Source organism: Candida dubliniensis, chromosome 2, assembly GCF_000026945.1.
Source record: "Candida dubliniensis CD36 chromosome 2, complete sequence".
In the NCBI taxonomy this organism is placed as follows: Eukaryota; Fungi; Ascomycota; class Pichiomycetes; order Serinales; family Debaryomycetaceae; genus Candida; species Candida dubliniensis.
The window spans coordinates 999,274-1,016,106 of NC_012861.1; the positions used below are offsets into that span (position 1 = coordinate 999,274).

General features: G+C 32.1%; 8 protein-coding genes across 8 annotated transcripts, besides 1 other annotated feature; 6 read left to right on the forward strand and 2 right to left on the reverse strand. All coding sequences in view use genetic code 12, as the record gives it.

The window, feature by feature from the left end:
- Positions 1–217: 217 nt before the first annotated feature.
- On the forward strand, positions 218–1,870 carry CD36_19320 (hypothetical integral membrane protein, conserved; the record flags this gene model as incomplete). The annotated part of the gene is made up of 1 exon (XM_002418366.1): positions 218–1,870. One exon carries the CDS (start codon positions 218–220, stop codon positions 1,868–1,870), a length of 1,653 nt encoding a protein of 550 aa, XP_002418411.1.
- A 667-nt stretch (positions 1,871–2,537) lies between these two features.
- CD36_19330 (N-rich kinase, putative) lies at positions 2,538–5,186 on the forward strand (the record flags this gene model as incomplete). The annotated part of the gene is made up of 1 exon (XM_002418367.1): positions 2,538–5,186. One exon carries the CDS (start codon positions 2,538–2,540, stop codon positions 5,184–5,186), a length of 2,649 nt encoding a protein of 882 aa, XP_002418412.1.
- A 211-nt stretch (positions 5,187–5,397) lies between these two features.
- Positions 5,398–5,475: a mobile genetic element (partial ORF2).
- A 563-nt stretch (positions 5,476–6,038) lies between these two features.
- Positions 6,039–9,503, forward strand: CD36_19340 (SWR1-complex protein, putative; the record flags this gene model as incomplete). Its single annotated transcript, XM_002418368.1, has 1 exon — positions 6,039–9,503. The coding sequence occupies one exon, from the start codon at positions 6,039–6,041 to the stop codon at positions 9,501–9,503; it is 3,465 nt and encodes a 1,154-aa protein (XP_002418413.1).
- An 83-nt stretch (positions 9,504–9,586) lies between these two features.
- Positions 9,587–10,654, reverse strand: CD36_19350 (mitochondrial 37S ribosomal protein MRP51; the record flags this gene model as incomplete). The annotated part of the gene is made up of 1 exon (XM_002418369.1): positions 9,587–10,654. One exon carries the CDS (start codon positions 10,652–10,654, stop codon positions 9,587–9,589), a length of 1,068 nt encoding a protein of 355 aa, XP_002418414.1.
- Positions 10,655–10,899: 245 nt separating this feature from the next.
- CD36_19360 (mitochondrial inheritance component Mdm10p, putative) lies at positions 10,900–12,291 on the reverse strand (the record flags this gene model as incomplete). The annotated part of the gene is made up of 1 exon (XM_002418370.1): positions 10,900–12,291. The coding sequence occupies one exon, from the start codon at positions 12,289–12,291 to the stop codon at positions 10,900–10,902; it is 1,392 nt and encodes a 463-aa protein (XP_002418415.1).
- Positions 12,292–12,619: 328 nt separating this feature from the next.
- CD36_19370 (imidazoleglycerol-phosphate dehydratase, putative) lies at positions 12,620–13,282 on the forward strand (the record flags this gene model as incomplete). Its single annotated transcript, XM_002418371.1, has 1 exon — positions 12,620–13,282. The coding sequence occupies one exon, from the start codon at positions 12,620–12,622 to the stop codon at positions 13,280–13,282; it is 663 nt and encodes a 220-aa protein (XP_002418416.1).
- A 246-nt stretch (positions 13,283–13,528) lies between these two features.
- CD36_19380 (mitochondrial rRNA methyltransferase) lies at positions 13,529–14,851 on the forward strand (the record flags this gene model as incomplete). The annotated part of the gene is made up of 1 exon (XM_002418372.1): positions 13,529–14,851. The coding sequence occupies one exon, from the start codon at positions 13,529–13,531 to the stop codon at positions 14,849–14,851; it is 1,323 nt and encodes a 440-aa protein (XP_002418417.1).
- A 631-nt stretch (positions 14,852–15,482) lies between these two features.
- CD36_19390 (lipase, putative) lies at positions 15,483–16,754 on the forward strand (the record flags this gene model as incomplete). Its single annotated transcript, XM_002418373.1, has 1 exon — positions 15,483–16,754. One exon carries the CDS (start codon positions 15,483–15,485, stop codon positions 16,752–16,754), a length of 1,272 nt encoding a protein of 423 aa, XP_002418418.1.
- Positions 16,755–16,833: the final 79 nt, after the last annotated feature.

Below are 16,833 nucleotides of genomic sequence, written 5' to 3' on the forward strand. Positions count from 1 at the left end.
ATCTATACGATTCACCTTCCCTCAGACTATATTATTTATAAATCTATACTTCAGTTCATTCTTTTTCAAGTATTATTTATTTATTTCATTCTTTTTTTATTTATTTTCTACATTTGTTTTCTCATTTTATTTTGTTTTATTATAAGTTTCCTTACTACTTCCAAATCCAATCCAATCATTAGATTATCAAACGAACACCTTATCCCTTAACGTCAAAATGTCTGAATCTTCTACTTCTTCTATTATACTAGGATGTTCAGTAGCAGTGATATCATCTGGTTTGCAATCATTAGGTATAACACTACAAAGAAAATCACATTTATTACACATTCAATATCTTCCTATAGATTCAACTATTCCAACAAATACCAACACTAGCAATATAGAGGACCAACAGCAAGAACATGAACAGGAACAACATTTACGACGTCAAATACATTTAAATCATCAACAACAAAAATATAAACGAAATATGTGGCTTTTCGGGTTTTTATTATTTATTATAGCCAATGTTTTAGGGTCAATTATTCAAATAAGTACTTTACCATTGATTATACTATCACCTTTACAAAGTATTGGATTAATATTTAATTCTATTTTAAGTTGTTTATTATTACCTGGTGATCATTTCACTAATAAATTATGGGTGGGAACTGGGATAATATCTTTAGGAGCAATAATTATTGCTTATAATGGTAATGTCAATTCAATGCCACCAAATTCACCTTCAAAACCATTGCCACCTATTGATGAAAGGTTTCATTTGATTTTACAAAAATTGATTAATCCAAGTTTTGTTGTTTGGTTTATTGGGACTTTTATTATGATGTTGGGATTATTACTTGTGAATTATATTTATTTGAATAAGAAAATCCGGCAATTACAATCTCGACAACCATTTTCAATAATCACAATGAGTAACGACAATAATAATAACAATAAAGCAAAACATATTCCTGTAAATTCATGTAACAATAAATATCAATTTTTTAAAGGTGTGAATTATGGAATTATTAGTGGTACATTAACAGCTCATACTTTTTTATTTGCCAAATCTATTATTGATGTAATTATTGAAACTATTCTTCATGAGAATTTTAAAAATTTATTTACAATTACTAATGCCCTACCATATTTATTATTATTAACCATGTTATCAATTGTTGGACTACAATTAACTGCATTTAATTTGGGTTTAGCTCAAATCACTACGGCAATATTATATCCCTTATGCTTTTTAATTTATAATTTCATTAATTTGATTAATGATTTAATTTTTAATTCATTAATAACAAGTCACAAAATGACTTGGTTACAATTAGTATGGATAATTATTGGATTAGTTGGGGTATTATGTGGAGTAGTAATATTAAGTTGGGATAGTGCATTTAATGCAAATCAAAATCAAAGGAATTTTAAAAATGGACATGATCATGGAATTGGAATCGAAGATGGCACTGATTTAATCAGTATGAAATTTCCTTACAACAATAATAGTGGTAATGGTATTGACAACGATAATAATGTTGATCCCCATCAATCATACTTGTTTGGTCGTGTTGATGAACAAACAGAATTGCTTGAAGGATCAAGATCAGGATCAACTCCGCTTTCTTCTTCTTCCTCATATAATTCAGCTGATAGTGGTCCATTAGATGTTTATAAACCATACAGTGATGAACCCACAAAGGATCTGGCCACTATTACTATTCAACAACAACAACAAAAACCTAATATTGAGGCATTGATTGAATTAAATGATGAAGCGGCCATTGATGCTGAAATTTCCATGTTGTCTAAGAATAGTACTAACCAGAGATTGTCTTTTGAACAAAATCAATTATTAAACCTGTTAGATTTGAGTAAATAGAATGATTAGAAGTTTAATGAGATGTGCTTGATAGAAAAGTTAAAATGATGATCTTTATATATAGAAAGGTTATATATCACATGGATGAATAAATTATGAAATGAATGAGATGTTTTTTGGTAACTAGACTTTTTGGAATCACGTCTCTCTTTATAATTGGTTTTAATAACCATTATTCCCCGAAACAAAAATATATTGATGAATCCTTTTTTACTTTGACATTATTGAATAAGTGTCGTTGTTGATAGTTTGTAACATATCGCATGGCATAAACAAGACAGTTACTTTTCTCGTCTCAGTCGTAGGTGGTTGTCGCGGTAGTTCTTCGTCTGAGAAAGTATTTTTTGTCCGTCCTGCCGTGTCGCCCATCTCCTTCCACCTTTTTTTTTTCTACTCTTTGTTTTGAGATCCATTCCCTTCCAACAAGAAATCTGCTCACTTAAAATTAAACGCATCTAAATTTTCTTATTTACTTTTGACGGGGCTTCTCTTTTACTTCCATTTCTTTTTAATAACAAAAAGAAAGAAAACTAATCATTCCCATTTCACATCCAACAACCTACTTAAAACAAATTAGACTATAGTTAGAAAGGTCTCAATATTACTTCCCCCTACCCAACACTGTTAGACAACTAAACATTATTGAACATTTTCTTATTGTGGGTTGATGCAAATGAATGCAACATCATTATATAAACGTACAGAAGTTATTGGAAGAGGGAAATTTGGGGTTGTTTATAAGGCACAACATAAACAAACAAAACAAATAGTTGCCATAAAAGTACTTAATCTTGATACTGAAGAAGATGAAGTTATTGATGTTCAACAAGAAATTCAATTTTTAAGTGAATTGAAAAATGTTCCTAATATCACTCATTATTATGGTTGTATTTTAAATGATACAAAATTATGGATCATTATGGATTATTGTGCTGGTGGTTCATTACGAACATTATTAAAAGCAGGGGTATTAGAAGAAAGATATGTTGCCGTGATTGTCCGTGAATTATTGATTACATTATCAGCAGTTCATAAATTAGGAGTTATTCATCGTGATTTAAAAGCAGCCAATGTATTGATTTCAAAAGAAGGTAATGTTCAATTATGTGATTTTGGTGTTGCTGCCAAAATAACCGCCAATTCCTCTAAACGTACAACAATGGCAGGAACTCCCTATTGGATGGCACCTGAAGTTATACGTACTGGAGATACGTATAATAGTAAAGCTGATATATGGTCATTGGGGATAACTATTTATGAAATTGCCACGGGTAATCCACCATATTGTGATAAAGATGCATCATGGGCAATGCAATTAATTTCCAAACTGACTCCACCTAGATTGGAAGGAAGAGAATTCTCTCTGGCTTTAAAAGAATGTATCGCCTTGTGTCTTGATGAAAACCCTGAAGAAAGACCTTCAGCTGATGATTTAATGAAATGTAAGTTAGTTAAAATTTATAAAAATCATCCTACATCGATACTTAAAGAGGTTATATCACGATACTTGTTGTGGAGAGATAAAAATTCTTCTCGTGATTCAGTTTTCATTAATTTGGAAAATGAACAAGAAGACTCTGTTGATGATATTGTTAATAAAAACCTCGATGGTGGATATCATAATCATAATCCACAGCAACAGCAACAACAACAACAGCAGCAACACAACCACCAAAGCCATGACCAAGATCATGATGGACATAGTAATCAAATACAAGTTAAATGGGATTTCGATTCTTTGAGTAGTCGAGAATATATTATGGAAAATGATATTGATTTGGATAAAGTCAATCAACAATACAATAACAATTTTGATACCCAACAAGAAAATACTTATTCTACTTTACCAACATTAAAAGCGCCCACTACTAAGAATAATACATTAGCAGCTACAAACAAAAATTCGATGACTGCACTGAAAAATAATAGCAAGTCTACCACTGAAGTTCCTAAATCTCTACAAATGTTGTTTGAAGATAATTCAGAGGAACAAGAAGATTTAGCACCTCCGAAAAGCAATGTCAGCGTCATGGAAAGAATGGAGTCACCGACGATAGAAATCCCAGATATGGATAGTCTTTCACAATTACCATCAGCATCAACAACTAATCATCCTCATTTAAACAAACCACCAGCATTATATCATTCACAGTCTGCATCTGGAAATTTGGAAAGTCGATTTTCTTCGTTAAGTACGTCGCCAAAGGATAATGGGAATGGAATTAACAATAATAATAGTGGCATAAGTAGACCAAGAAAGAAAACTATATCCAATACTTCTGGTGGGACCGTTAATGCTCAATTTCAACAGGCATCATCAGCTGTACCTCATACACCACCTTATACTACACCTGCTTCAGTTAGAACCCCATCTCCTAAACCACCATCTTCTGTCAACTTATTAAATGCCACTAGTATGAGTAAGACAGGATCGCCATCAAAAATGAAAGCATTACAATCAAGTTCAAACCCGTTATTACAACCAATAAATATGAAACTGGAAAATATGAACGCAGCAGTCACAGGTGGTACTGGTAGTCATCCTCCAATGCAAGCTCCTCCACAATTAGTTACACAACAATCTATGCCCGTTCTTCCTACGACAACGGCAACAACATCATCATCATCATCAACAACAACAGGAGCAACAACCGGTAATATGAAAAGTCGACGCAATAAACCAGGATTTATTCAAATGCCAACACCATCGAATACATTAATAAATAACATGTCATCACTAACAAATGATCACCAAGATAGTGGGAATGGGAATAATGGTGGAGATAATAATAATAATGTTAACCAATTTGGTATAAACCCTGCTCAAGCGGCTAGTATGCCTGTTTCAATGACACCTGTCACTGAAAAGGATCATTCACAATTATTTCCAAACACTAATAATGATGAATCTTCAGAAAAGACTAATAGTAGTAGATCTCATCAGAATAGTTTACTGTCACAAAAGAAATCACTTACTAGTTTATCAAGTCATAATTTATCTAGTTTGGGATTTTCAAATGGTAATAATAATCCTACTACTGCTCCACCTCCTCCACCTCCTACTATGTTTGCAAATAGAGGAAGTTCCAATAGTATTCTGCAACTGCAAGTTAATTTCAGTCTAAATGGTGGTGGAGGAACTACATCAAATGGTAATAATAATGGTATTCAAACTTCAGGTGGATTTCCAGTTATACCCAATATTAACGGTGATGTATTTTCCGATACAGTTGCTAAACAGAAATTAGTTAATGAATTAGATGTGATGATTACACTTTTCAATCAAGGATTAGAGGTTCTTGAAGAAATTTTATAGATTTGTATTAAGAGACTTTATTTTTTATTATTATATATATATATATGTATGTATGTATACGTTGTAATGAATGGTAAATCATTGAAAGAAGAAAGTTTAAAGAGAATTGTAAGAGTTTATACATTACTTCTCTTCTAGTTCTATTGATATTCAGTTGTGAAGAACTGAATATCGATGTGGGAACGAATCAAAATAAGATAGTAGTAGGTTCTCATGTAGATTTTGTAATCAGGATGGACAAGACACTCTTGAACATCATGTGTTCATCTGTGCCGAAACAATAGTGCTATGACTGACCACTTTGGGTTTTGTCTCGAACAATTACTTCAATACTTGTTAATGCTTATCTTAACAACACACAATGTCATGCGATTTCCCTATTTCTATTTGTTTTACTTGAAAAGGTAAAGTGATGACTGCTTTAGTTGTTTTAAGGAAGTTTGAGGTGAGATAGAACATGGTAATATTATGAAGCAATCATTGATTTGACAATACAGTGAATGCTAGCAAATAAGGAGATGTTAAGAAATCAAACAATTTGTGGTTTTTTGTAAGTAGAGCAGCAAATATGGTCTGTAGATCCCCACCTATACTGTTAAATACAGATTTTATGAAAAAAAAAAAACCTTGACTATATACCACCTTGAATACTAAATAGTTTATGAGTTTTAAGTGAATCTTTCTGGAATACATTATAGATTCTTCTTCCATTATATATCATATCTGTTCAGCACAAAAAAATAAAATAGTTCTCCTCAATTGTTTTTTTTTTTTACTTTTCTTTTTTAAAGCAACATTTCATTTCTTAGTATCTGTTGTAATTAGTTCTTTAATCACATCAACAACTACCACATGCCACCTCGAATTAGACGTAGGATAACTTCTTCTAAACGAGAAGAGATTGAAAAAGAGCAAGAAGAGTTATCTAAAACCATAGTTCGTCCCTATGATGTTCTTCAATCATTACCAGTGTCATACTCTCAACCACCAACTTCATCATCATCAATTTTCACTCATCCATTAACAATTAAAGATACTGGGGTTTTATATTATTCCTTAATAAAATCTCGAAACAATTATCTTACAATGTGTCCCATGTTTAAACTTTTTTGGGTTAAGCAATCATCATACGTGAGGAAATTATTAGAATTGGATAAACCATTACCTAAGTCCATGGAAAATGATATTTATTTAAATCGAGAAATGGTATTAAATAATGATTCAAGTGCCAGAGATATCATGGTGAAATTATGTGATGGTGGGATAAGTTTTAGTTCTGGGATTCATTTTTTCGAAATTCGAATATTTATAGCTAAAGATAAACGATCAGATATTAATGAAATTAAATTAATTAAACAACGAGAAAAGGAATTGAAAAAAATCAATAAATTAAAGGAAAAGGAATTAAAAGATAAATTGAGAGAAGAAAATCGATTGATCAAAGAACAAGAACGGTTGGAACGATTGAAAGAGAAAGAATTGGAGAAACAACTTAAACAGAAACAAAAGGAAGAGAAACAAAAGCAAAAGGAACAAAGAGAAAAAGAAAAGGAAATAGAAAGAGAACGGAAAGAGAAGGAGAAGAAAGAGAAAGAAAAGGAGAAAGAGAGGAAGGAAAAAGAGAAGAAAGAGAAGGAAAAGGAGAAAGAGAAGGAAAAGGAAAAGGATAAAGAGAAGTTGACCGAAAATAAAGGAACTGGAAATAATGGCAAGGATACTTTAATTGTTGGTGTTATTCAGAAATCAAATATTGGAACTGGGGATACTAGCATTTCCAAGACATCGCAAACTAAGAAGAAACAGACCACCAAACAATCAAATGTCAATGTTCAAACTAAATATGCATCCAAACAAAAGCCAAACAACTTTAAGGTAAAACTGGAGAGTGCAACTTCTCAAACTGATAATGTGAATCAAGAATTAAAAGTACTGAAGGGGATACAAACTGAAAAAGTGGCTAAAACCATTAACAATAACCCTCAAAATACAAATACTACCACCAATAGCAATACTACTCAGAATACACATAAATATAATATTAATTCAGAAGAAAATCAGTTGATGATTAAAAATTTAAATCTTATTGCTGCCAGAGACTCTTCATTGAATTCACTTATGCATACAGTGGCTGTGGGTCGGGCATCAATGGAACAAATTGCTGTATTCAAAGAATATATTAAACGTGCTAGAGCTATGGGGCCTCCACCTCATGATGATTCAGTATGGGCAGAGGTATTTAGAACTCCTATTTGGGAAGTTGCAGTCAAGAATGAGCTTGGATCTTCACAAGAACCAAAACCGTCATCGAGTCAGAATGACAAGAAAGAAAGGGAAGACAATAAAGTGGAATCGAATGTTAAACAGGAAGTTGATAAGGCGACACAATCTAGTGACAAGGAAAAACTGCCAAAGGAAACTTCTTCAAAAAATGGAGAGGAAGTAGAAATGGCAGAAGGACAATCAAAAGATTTGGAACCAACAGAGAAAAAAGAATTGAATTTGAAAGACAATGAGAATGAGAATGAGAAATCAGAAAATAATGAATCAGAATTGAAAAATAAGGTTGAGAATCAAGAGAAAGAATCTAAGCCAGATGATAAAGAGGAGCAAATGAAAGAGAAACCCCAAGATCCAAAGAAAGATAAAAAGGATATAGATAAGAATGAAGAAGATACAATAGATAAGGAGAAGGTAGAGAAGAATGAAGAGCTAAACAAAGACAAAAGTGAAGAACCAAAAAAAAGTGAAGAACCAAAAAAAAGTGAGGAAGAAACTGAAAAACAAGAACTACAATCTATAGAGAAGATTGAAGTATTAAAAGAAGATGAGGGAACTCTGAAGAAGGGCGACTATAAGATAGAAAAGAGAGAAGTTGAAACAAAAGATAAGGAAGTTGAATCAGAGATCAAAGAAGAAGATGCAAATGAGAAAGAAATGCCACCAAAAGGTAAGCTGGATACAGGCCTGAAAGAATTATCGCCAAAAGAGAAAAAGAAATCATCTGAAAAACCATCAAAAGTGAAAAAGGAAAAACCTCCCAAGCAACCAAAATTATCAAAACAATCCAAAGCAGAGATACCAGATGATCAAAAATTGACTGCATTTCAAGAACGATATTTGGAAGATGCTACTTTGTTATTTGAATTTGTTGAAAATCCAAATGTAAGATTCTTGTTCCCTAAAGATGCAATATGTGAAGTTCTTCCTGCTAGTACTATGATTAATGCTGAAAATGGCAATAACTCTGATAATAGAGATATATTGATGAGTTTTATTTGGATACATAATCAGAAGGAAGTTGATGAATATGAAAAGAAATTGGAAGAATATAATAAGAAAAAAGCTGAAGAAGAAGAGAAAAAGAAACAAAAAGAAGAGGAAGAAAGAAAGCAAAAAGAACAAGCAGAAGCAGAAGAGCAAGAGAAGATTAAAGTTGAAGAAGATCTGAAAGAAACGCAAAACCAAAATCTTGATGAGGTACAGGAAGATCAATCCAAAGATGTTGAGATGGAAGATAATACAAGTAATACTGTAAAATCTGAGGTTGAGGTGATTGAAATTTCTGACAATCCGCAACCTACAGAAGAACCTGAAGAAATCAAACAAGAAATTGAAGAAACAGTTCCTGCCAAAAGAAGGGCACCCCCAAGACGTGGTAAAAAGAAACGTAGAGTCCCACCTCCAAAGAAACCAGCTGCTCCCAAACCATTGGAACCACCAATTGAACCAGAATATAGATTTACAACATTATCATTCACTATACATGGAATACCATCAAAATTAGTTCCAATATTTATGAATAGTGTGAACCCGGTAAAGGAAGTTCAAGAAAAAATGAAACATATACTTGAAGTGGGGACTCGTACTTCTTCATTTTATTTATGGTATCAAGTAGATGGGAAATTAGATGAAGAATTGGCAGAAAATATTCGAGTTCTGCTTAATCAAGAAGAAAAGAAAATGACTGGTATCCCAACTACTCAACATGAAACTCCACCAGAACCGAAAAAGTATCCAAAGAAAAGAAAAATTAAAGAAGAACCAAAAAAGGCTGGTAATGAACAGGGTGATGAGTCACAAGACAATTGTAAGAAAATAAAAGTGGAAACTTTAGAAGAAAATACTGAACAAAATGAAGGTGGTGAAAGTAAAGTAAGTGGTGAATCAAATGAATCTGCACTGAAAGATCATGATAAGGATGAACCACTTCCACAAAATGAAGATACAACAGCAGCATCTGATATTGTGGATTCCTCAGTCACTAATCAAACTGAAGAAACGCTTGAACCTATTAAAGAAGATTCTTCAACCAAATAGTAAATAGCAGAATATATATTGTACAATTGTAATGTATTAAAAAATTTATGTATTATATACAAGAGAATGTCTTAATTCCTTTCTTATTTGGTTGGAAGAATTAAATTCAATAAACTTTCCAAACTTTTACCATCTGCTTTATTTCTTTCTGAAGAACTAGCGAAATTAGTTTTTGTAGGAACATATCTATCATTGGCTTCCATCCATTTCCCAGTCTTAATACCTTCGGCAAATAATCTAACGGAACCATCTTCAGCAAGTTCAGCTTCATTGATTTTGAATGGCACAGTAAATTGACGATGATGTTTTCCTGGAGCATTTTTAGCATAATTTGATTGTAAAGTAATTGAACGATCAGTAACACTGGCAACAAACCCAGTAATTGCTGCTTCCTTATTAGCAATGATTCTCCCTGGAACTACCGTACCATATTTAATCCCATTTGGAGTGTTTCTCAATCGACCTTTTTGATTATAAGAAAATCCTCCAGTACCTTGAATTTGTTGTTGTTGAAATTTAGGATCAATTTTATGAGTAGTGAATAAATTGATTTTTTTCTTGGAAATTTGTGAAGAAGTTGATAAAAAATTTTTTAATGCTTCAATGATTTCCAGTTGTGAAGTTGGTGAGGATGATGATGATAATAAAATATTAGGATAAGTATCAACTAAATATTGACGAAATTCTTTGTAAATTTGAGGATTTTTTTTCAAAATTTTATTAATTTCCAGAATTTGAACTTTAGTAGGTAAATTCAATGTATTTGATAAACTTCCATCTCTCATTGATCTATTAGATTTATTATTCTCATGATAAAATAATGGATTTTTATTCGTGAAATGAGTCTTGACACATAATCCCAATTCTTGAAACATTAATTGTTTATAATGGAACCCAGAATTTTTTTCAACATCAGGCATACTTTGACGATTATCAATATCATTAAATGAAATATGTGATGATCCAATTTTACTTGGTAATGTTGATTTTAACCCATAATCAGATCTTAATGCACTTGATTTAGGAGTAAAAATTATTTGATGAGTAGGTGTTTTGGAATTCCCACGAATATTATTCAGAAGTGGTTTAGCAACTTGTGCCAATCGGGAATTCTTCACCAAATTAAATAGTTCACTACTACTTCCAGACATAGTGTTTTTGGTGGGGGTGGTATTGGTTGATTTGAATATATTTTTAAAACTTTCTCTTATTTGTTGAAAAGAATTTTTTCTCTTTCCTTTTCGTTTTTCAAAAACGAAAAAAAGAAAAGGTCGTGCAAAACTTGCTATAATATGTCTAGTAAATATTTAGTGCTACATACACCTATCTATCCCTATCTAATATGTTTCTATATTATTATATGATTAACCAAAAAGTATCTAACAAAATACTTCTTTTAAAGAGCATATGAGAAAGAAATTCCTAGTTTGTTGAATTCAGGGGTATTTGTGATTGGATTTAAAGATAATTTAACTCCTGTACTAACCAAAAAATCTTTTAATCTACCTTCCCATAAAATCTTCACTACTTTATCATTTAGACTAGTTGAAAATTTAAAAACACTAGAGAAATCACTTTCATTAACCAAATTTTGAAATGCTGCGGTCACGGTTTCACTAGTGTTGCTATTATCATTATTGGTAGGAGAATTGGTAGTAGATGATAGTAAGGTGGGATTGATATGATATACATTATCTAAGTTCTGTATTGGATTTATTATTGTTCTGTTACCTTGATATTTATGAGATTTTATTGGAACACGATGATGCCTTTGTAATTCTGGATGCTTTTTGAGATATTTATTTTCTTCGCTGGAAGAATAGATTTCATGATGTTCAAAACTAGGAAAGGTATTTTTCTTTTTATTGGCATAACTGTATAATTCAAATCCTAACGATAGATTACTGGCATAAGAAAATACATTGAAATCGTATTTGGAACAAAAAGTTGATGCCACAGAGGTTTTAACTGTATAAGTTGATGAAATATGGCCAACAATTGGATTTATAGCCAATGTCATGGTGAGAGGTTTCCCCGTTGATGTTGATCGGGTTGAATATCTTAATGCTGCTGATAGCCCAGGACTCATTGTTCTTGCCGCATACCATAATTCTGTTCCTATTGATATCACAGAATTATCAAATTTAGGAATCACAGCTGGGTTCACATGAGGAAAATTATGTGAAGTAGCATCATTCCCAAGATTATACAAACATCGCAACCCAATCAATGCTTCGTTGGTGGAATAAATTAATTCTCGCAGATATTTTGCTGTATTGTTTTGCAAATATACAATCATGGTTCCATTTTTTTCTAGATGCGGATTATTGACACATTTAATTAATAATTGACTATTTTTCGTAATTCGTTTGATTATCATAGCTTCAAGTGCTGATCCTGGGAAATACATTCTCCCGTATAATAAAGAGCTTCGATTTTGTATAATATTATTTGTCAATTTGGAACTTAACCCAACCAGGGGTTCAATTATTCGAAATCCAGCAATGGCATCTTGTAATGAAACATCTTTAGTCCCCATTGTGTTAGTTAATGGAATGGATGAGTATAAGTATGCTAATGATCCATTTATTTGGTGATGATTAGATAATGTGAATGACGACGCCAGATAATCTGTAGTCTTGGAAGAAGAATCAATCTTAAACCCATTGGGTATGGGGAAATCTAAAAGAGCTTGTGATGTGGCAGTAATATTAGAATATATGTTGTCTTCATTCCAATTAGTTGATTTATAAAAACATTTCTGTAGGTATTCCATGTATGTATACATTGGGAAGATCACCAAAAAAAAAAGAGGGAAAGCACTTAAATAACAAGGTAATGGATATTGAAATTGGTGATTATGGTTTATATTTGTTGGGTGTTTAATGTTGTTGTTGTTGTTGTTTTTTTCTGGTTGGGTTTATTCTTGGTTGTCTCATAACCAGCGTATTATGTAAGCAGGTTGTTGTTTTTTTTATTGTTAGGCGCCCTCTCTTTGTGTGTGTGTGTGACTCAATTTATTTGATCAATCAATTTTTCATCTTCTGCACTTTTCTGGTTTTGTTTCAACCAGTAATTTTCAATCTATTCTTTATTACATAACCTAAATATTCCATATGTCACGAGAAGCCTTAATTAATAGAATAACCAATGAAACCAAGATTCAAATTGCTATCAATTTAGATGGTGGTAAACTTGAATTGAAAGAATCTATATTCCCAAATCAATCTGTTGATGAACATCATGCTAAACAAGTCTCTGGATCACAATATATCAATGTGCAAACAGGTATTGGGTTTCTTGATCATATGATTCATGCGTTGGCTAAACATTCAGGCTGGTCATTAATTGTTGAATGTATTGGGGATTTACATATTGATGACCACCACACTGCTGAAGATGTGGGTATAAGTTTAGGAATGGCTTTTAAACAAGCATTAGGACAGATTAAGGGAGTGAAAAGATTTGGCCATGGGTTTGCTCCTTTAGATGAAGCATTGAGTAGAGCAGTTGTTGATTTATCTAATAGGCCATTTGCAGTCATTGAATTAGGATTGAAAAGAGAAAAAATTGGTGATTTGTCAACAGAAATGATCCCTCATGTTTTGGAAAGTTTTGCAGGTGCTGCTGGTATTACCATTCATGTTGATTGTTTAAGAGGGTTCAATGATCATCATAGAGCTGAAAGTGCATTTAAAGCATTAGCCATTGCCATTAAAGAAGCTATTTCTAAAACCGGGAAAAACGATATTCCAAGCACTAAAGGTGTATTATCATAAGTAGATGGGGGTATAAAGACTATACATATATTTATTATTTATTTATTTGAAATAGAAATAGAAACTGATGAATAATCATTTCAATCATTGTAACTTATATAGTGTGTTCTTAATTGCAATATTGCGTGTATGTGATGAGTAGAAGTGAGTGAAAAAAAAAAAAAGAATCAAAGTGTACGAAAATTTTATGATGAGATATTCATCACTACAAAATACTAATTGCAACCAAAATAACTAAAATCTTCTATGATTTCCCAAAAAAGAACATTTTCAATACTATCTATTCTATTGAAATCCAAATCTATTGCTTCTGGTGATTTAAAACCGGTATTCAAACCTCGTCATCTGAACTCGAATAAAGGACAACCACAACATTTCGAAAAGAATTTACCCCAAACCACAGTTGAATTGAAACCTTGGGAAAAGCAAAATATTTCGAAAGATGCTTTTTTTAAAAGGAAATACGGTAATATATCACCAGAAGATAGGAAAGCTTTAAACGCAAAAGTTGAACGACAAAGAAGATTTAGAGCTATGAAGATTGCTCATGAGAAATCACTTCAAGAAAAAGCTAATGAAGAAAGAGAAAGGGCAAGAGCATTAGCTCGTGAAGCCAAAGGTTTCAAAACTAGTAATTCTAATTATGATACTGTGGTTGACAGAAATGACACGATTTTTGATTATGTGTTTGGTACACATCCAGTTAAAGCAGTGTTAGCAGCCGGTAAACGTCGTATGCTTGATTTGTATACTTTCAATAATGATGATCCTGATATTGTTGAACTTGCGGTGGAAAAATATGGTATTACTCCCAAAAGATTAAAGGATAAAAATGCATTGAATATACTTTGTAAAAATGGTGTTCATAATGGAGTTGTGTTAAAGACAAACAAATTGGAAATTCCTTATATTAAAGAAGTTGGCCATGCAGAAAATGGTGAATATAAATTGGCGATTGAAAGCTTAGAAGATGATTCGGTTAATATTGAAACAAAGACTGTGATTAGAGATGGCAATGAAGAGGTCGAAGAATTATATCCATTATCATTATATTTGGATGAGATTACTGATCCACAAAATATGGGGTCCATTTTAAGATCAGCTTATTTTTTTGGTGTTGATTTTATAGTTGTCCCCAATCATAGTACTGCCAAATTGGGTCCTGTAGCAAACAAAGCTTCTGCAGGTGCATTAGATCTTATTGATATATATCAAACTGGTTCAAGTTTGAAATTTATTGATTCTGTTCGTCAAAGTGGTTGGCATGTTATTAGTACTAGTGGTAGACCAACTGGTGCAAAGCCTAGAGAAGAAGTCAATGATGATTTGGAAATTCCTGAACCACATTTGAAGAATAAATTCATTGAATTACAAGATTTACGTACTATATTGAGGAAAACTCCAGTTATGTTGATCATTGGAAGCGAAGGATCAGGTGTAAGAACAAATATGAAAATGAGATCTGATTATCTTGTTGGTATTCCTAAACTTAGGCGTAATGATAATATTGTGGATTCACTTAATGCTGGTGTAGCAACTGGAGTCATTTTGCAAAATTGTCTAGATTAGATTAGATTAAATTAAATAAAGCCAAAGAAAGTGTGTATCCCTTGGGTCTTGTATATAGGAACTCCTTAATGCATGTGTTGTTGGGTTATGAGAACAATTTAACAAAATGGGAAAATATCATAAGATAAACTTAAAGAGAAAAAAAAAAAAATTTTTGAGGTTGCTTGTTAGTAGTAACAGTTTGGTTATTTGCACCTTTACCGTTGATAAACATTCAAACGACCCAAAAAAATTGATTAAGCCGACCCAAAAAAAAAAAGAAAATAATACGAGACAAGACATTTTGTGAAGGGCGGATTTAATAGAACTAAAAATATAAAAACGGTGGGACACGAAAAAATAAAAAAATAATCCGCTGGAGGAAGGAAACGAGAAAAGGAGATAAAAATAGAGGGAGGAGGAGGAGGAGGGGGCCACATCACAAAACATATTCTTCTTCCTCCTCGTCTTCGTATTAGATTTGATTTTTCACAGTCGGTTTATAAAGAATGCAAAATATTTATCTTAAAATCTAAACCATTTAACAAACCCTCCCTTCCTGCCAAAAAAAAAAAAAATTGTTTTCTTTCTTTTTTCTCTTTTTCTTATTCTTTCAACCTGAGTCAATCGTTTTATATTTAATTTTAGAATAATGTCGAATTATCATTTAGTCATTTTAGTTCATGGTGTTTGGGGTAATTCTTCTCATCTTGCCTATGTTGAAAAACAAATTCATGAAAACATTCATTCTTATGATGGAACTATAATTCATACCCACAAGACAGGATCACACCTGGGTTATTTGACTTATGATGGAATTGATGTTAATGGGAAAAGAATATCTGATGAAGTATGGGAACAAACAAAATTGATTGAAGAAAAAGGTGGTAAGGTTATTAAGTTTTCCGTTGTCGGGTATTCCTTGGGAGGTTTGATCTCGAGATATTGTATTGGTTATCTCAGTAGTCAAGGCTATTTTGATGATGTCGAGCCAATAAACTTTACAACCTTCTGTACACCACACGTGGGAGTACTGGTACCTCAAAGTCATAATTTCTCAGCCCGATTATACAATAGAATAGCTCCATTGTTTCTAGCTGATACTGGAGCTCAGTTTTTCCTTCGAGATAAAGTTGGAGAATTTGGTAAACCATTGTTGGTATGGATGGCCGATCCTAGATCCAAATTCTATAAGGCATTAGCAAAATTCAAGTATAAATCACTTTATGCCAATGTTGTCAATGATAAGCGGTGCTCGTGGTATACTGCTTCCATCTCTCCAGATGATAAAGTTAATTCACTGTATAATAAAAACCCAGAAAATATCAATTGCAAATATATAAAGGGATACCAACCAAATGTCATTGATGTTACCAAACCATGTTATTATGATAAAGCTAACAACTTGAAGGGAACGACAAATTATCGATTCAAATGGTTTTGGAAGACTTTAAATTGGATCAAATTGATAGGAACAATTGCTGTATATTCACCGATTTTTATTATAACTTCAATTGTGCAAAGGATATATAATAGGAAAAGAGTAAGTGAGTTTTTCAAAAATGAATCAAATGATTTATTACACATGTATGAACATGAAGGAGGAGAAGAAGAGCATCCTTCTGTGTTTGCAGATATTTCTAATAAAGTTGATGATGAACAAGAAACATTGGTTGAAGACATTTATGACGCCATGAATTGGAGAGTTAGTCATTCATCAGCTTTCCCACCCATAAAATTAGATCGTGATCAATCCTATATTGTTGAAAAATTAAATACAATTAGTTGGAAGAAATACCCCATTATTATTAGACACACTAAAGGTACTCATGGTGCAGCTATTATAAAGCATTATGATCCGAATTTTGATGAAGGTGAAGTTATAGTGAGACATTTTGTTAAGGAAGTATTTAAGTTAGAATAGTTTTAAAGTTTGCTAGATATTTTATTATTACATATTACGATTAGATTTCTTCTGAGTTTTTTCGGCAACAGCTTTGAGT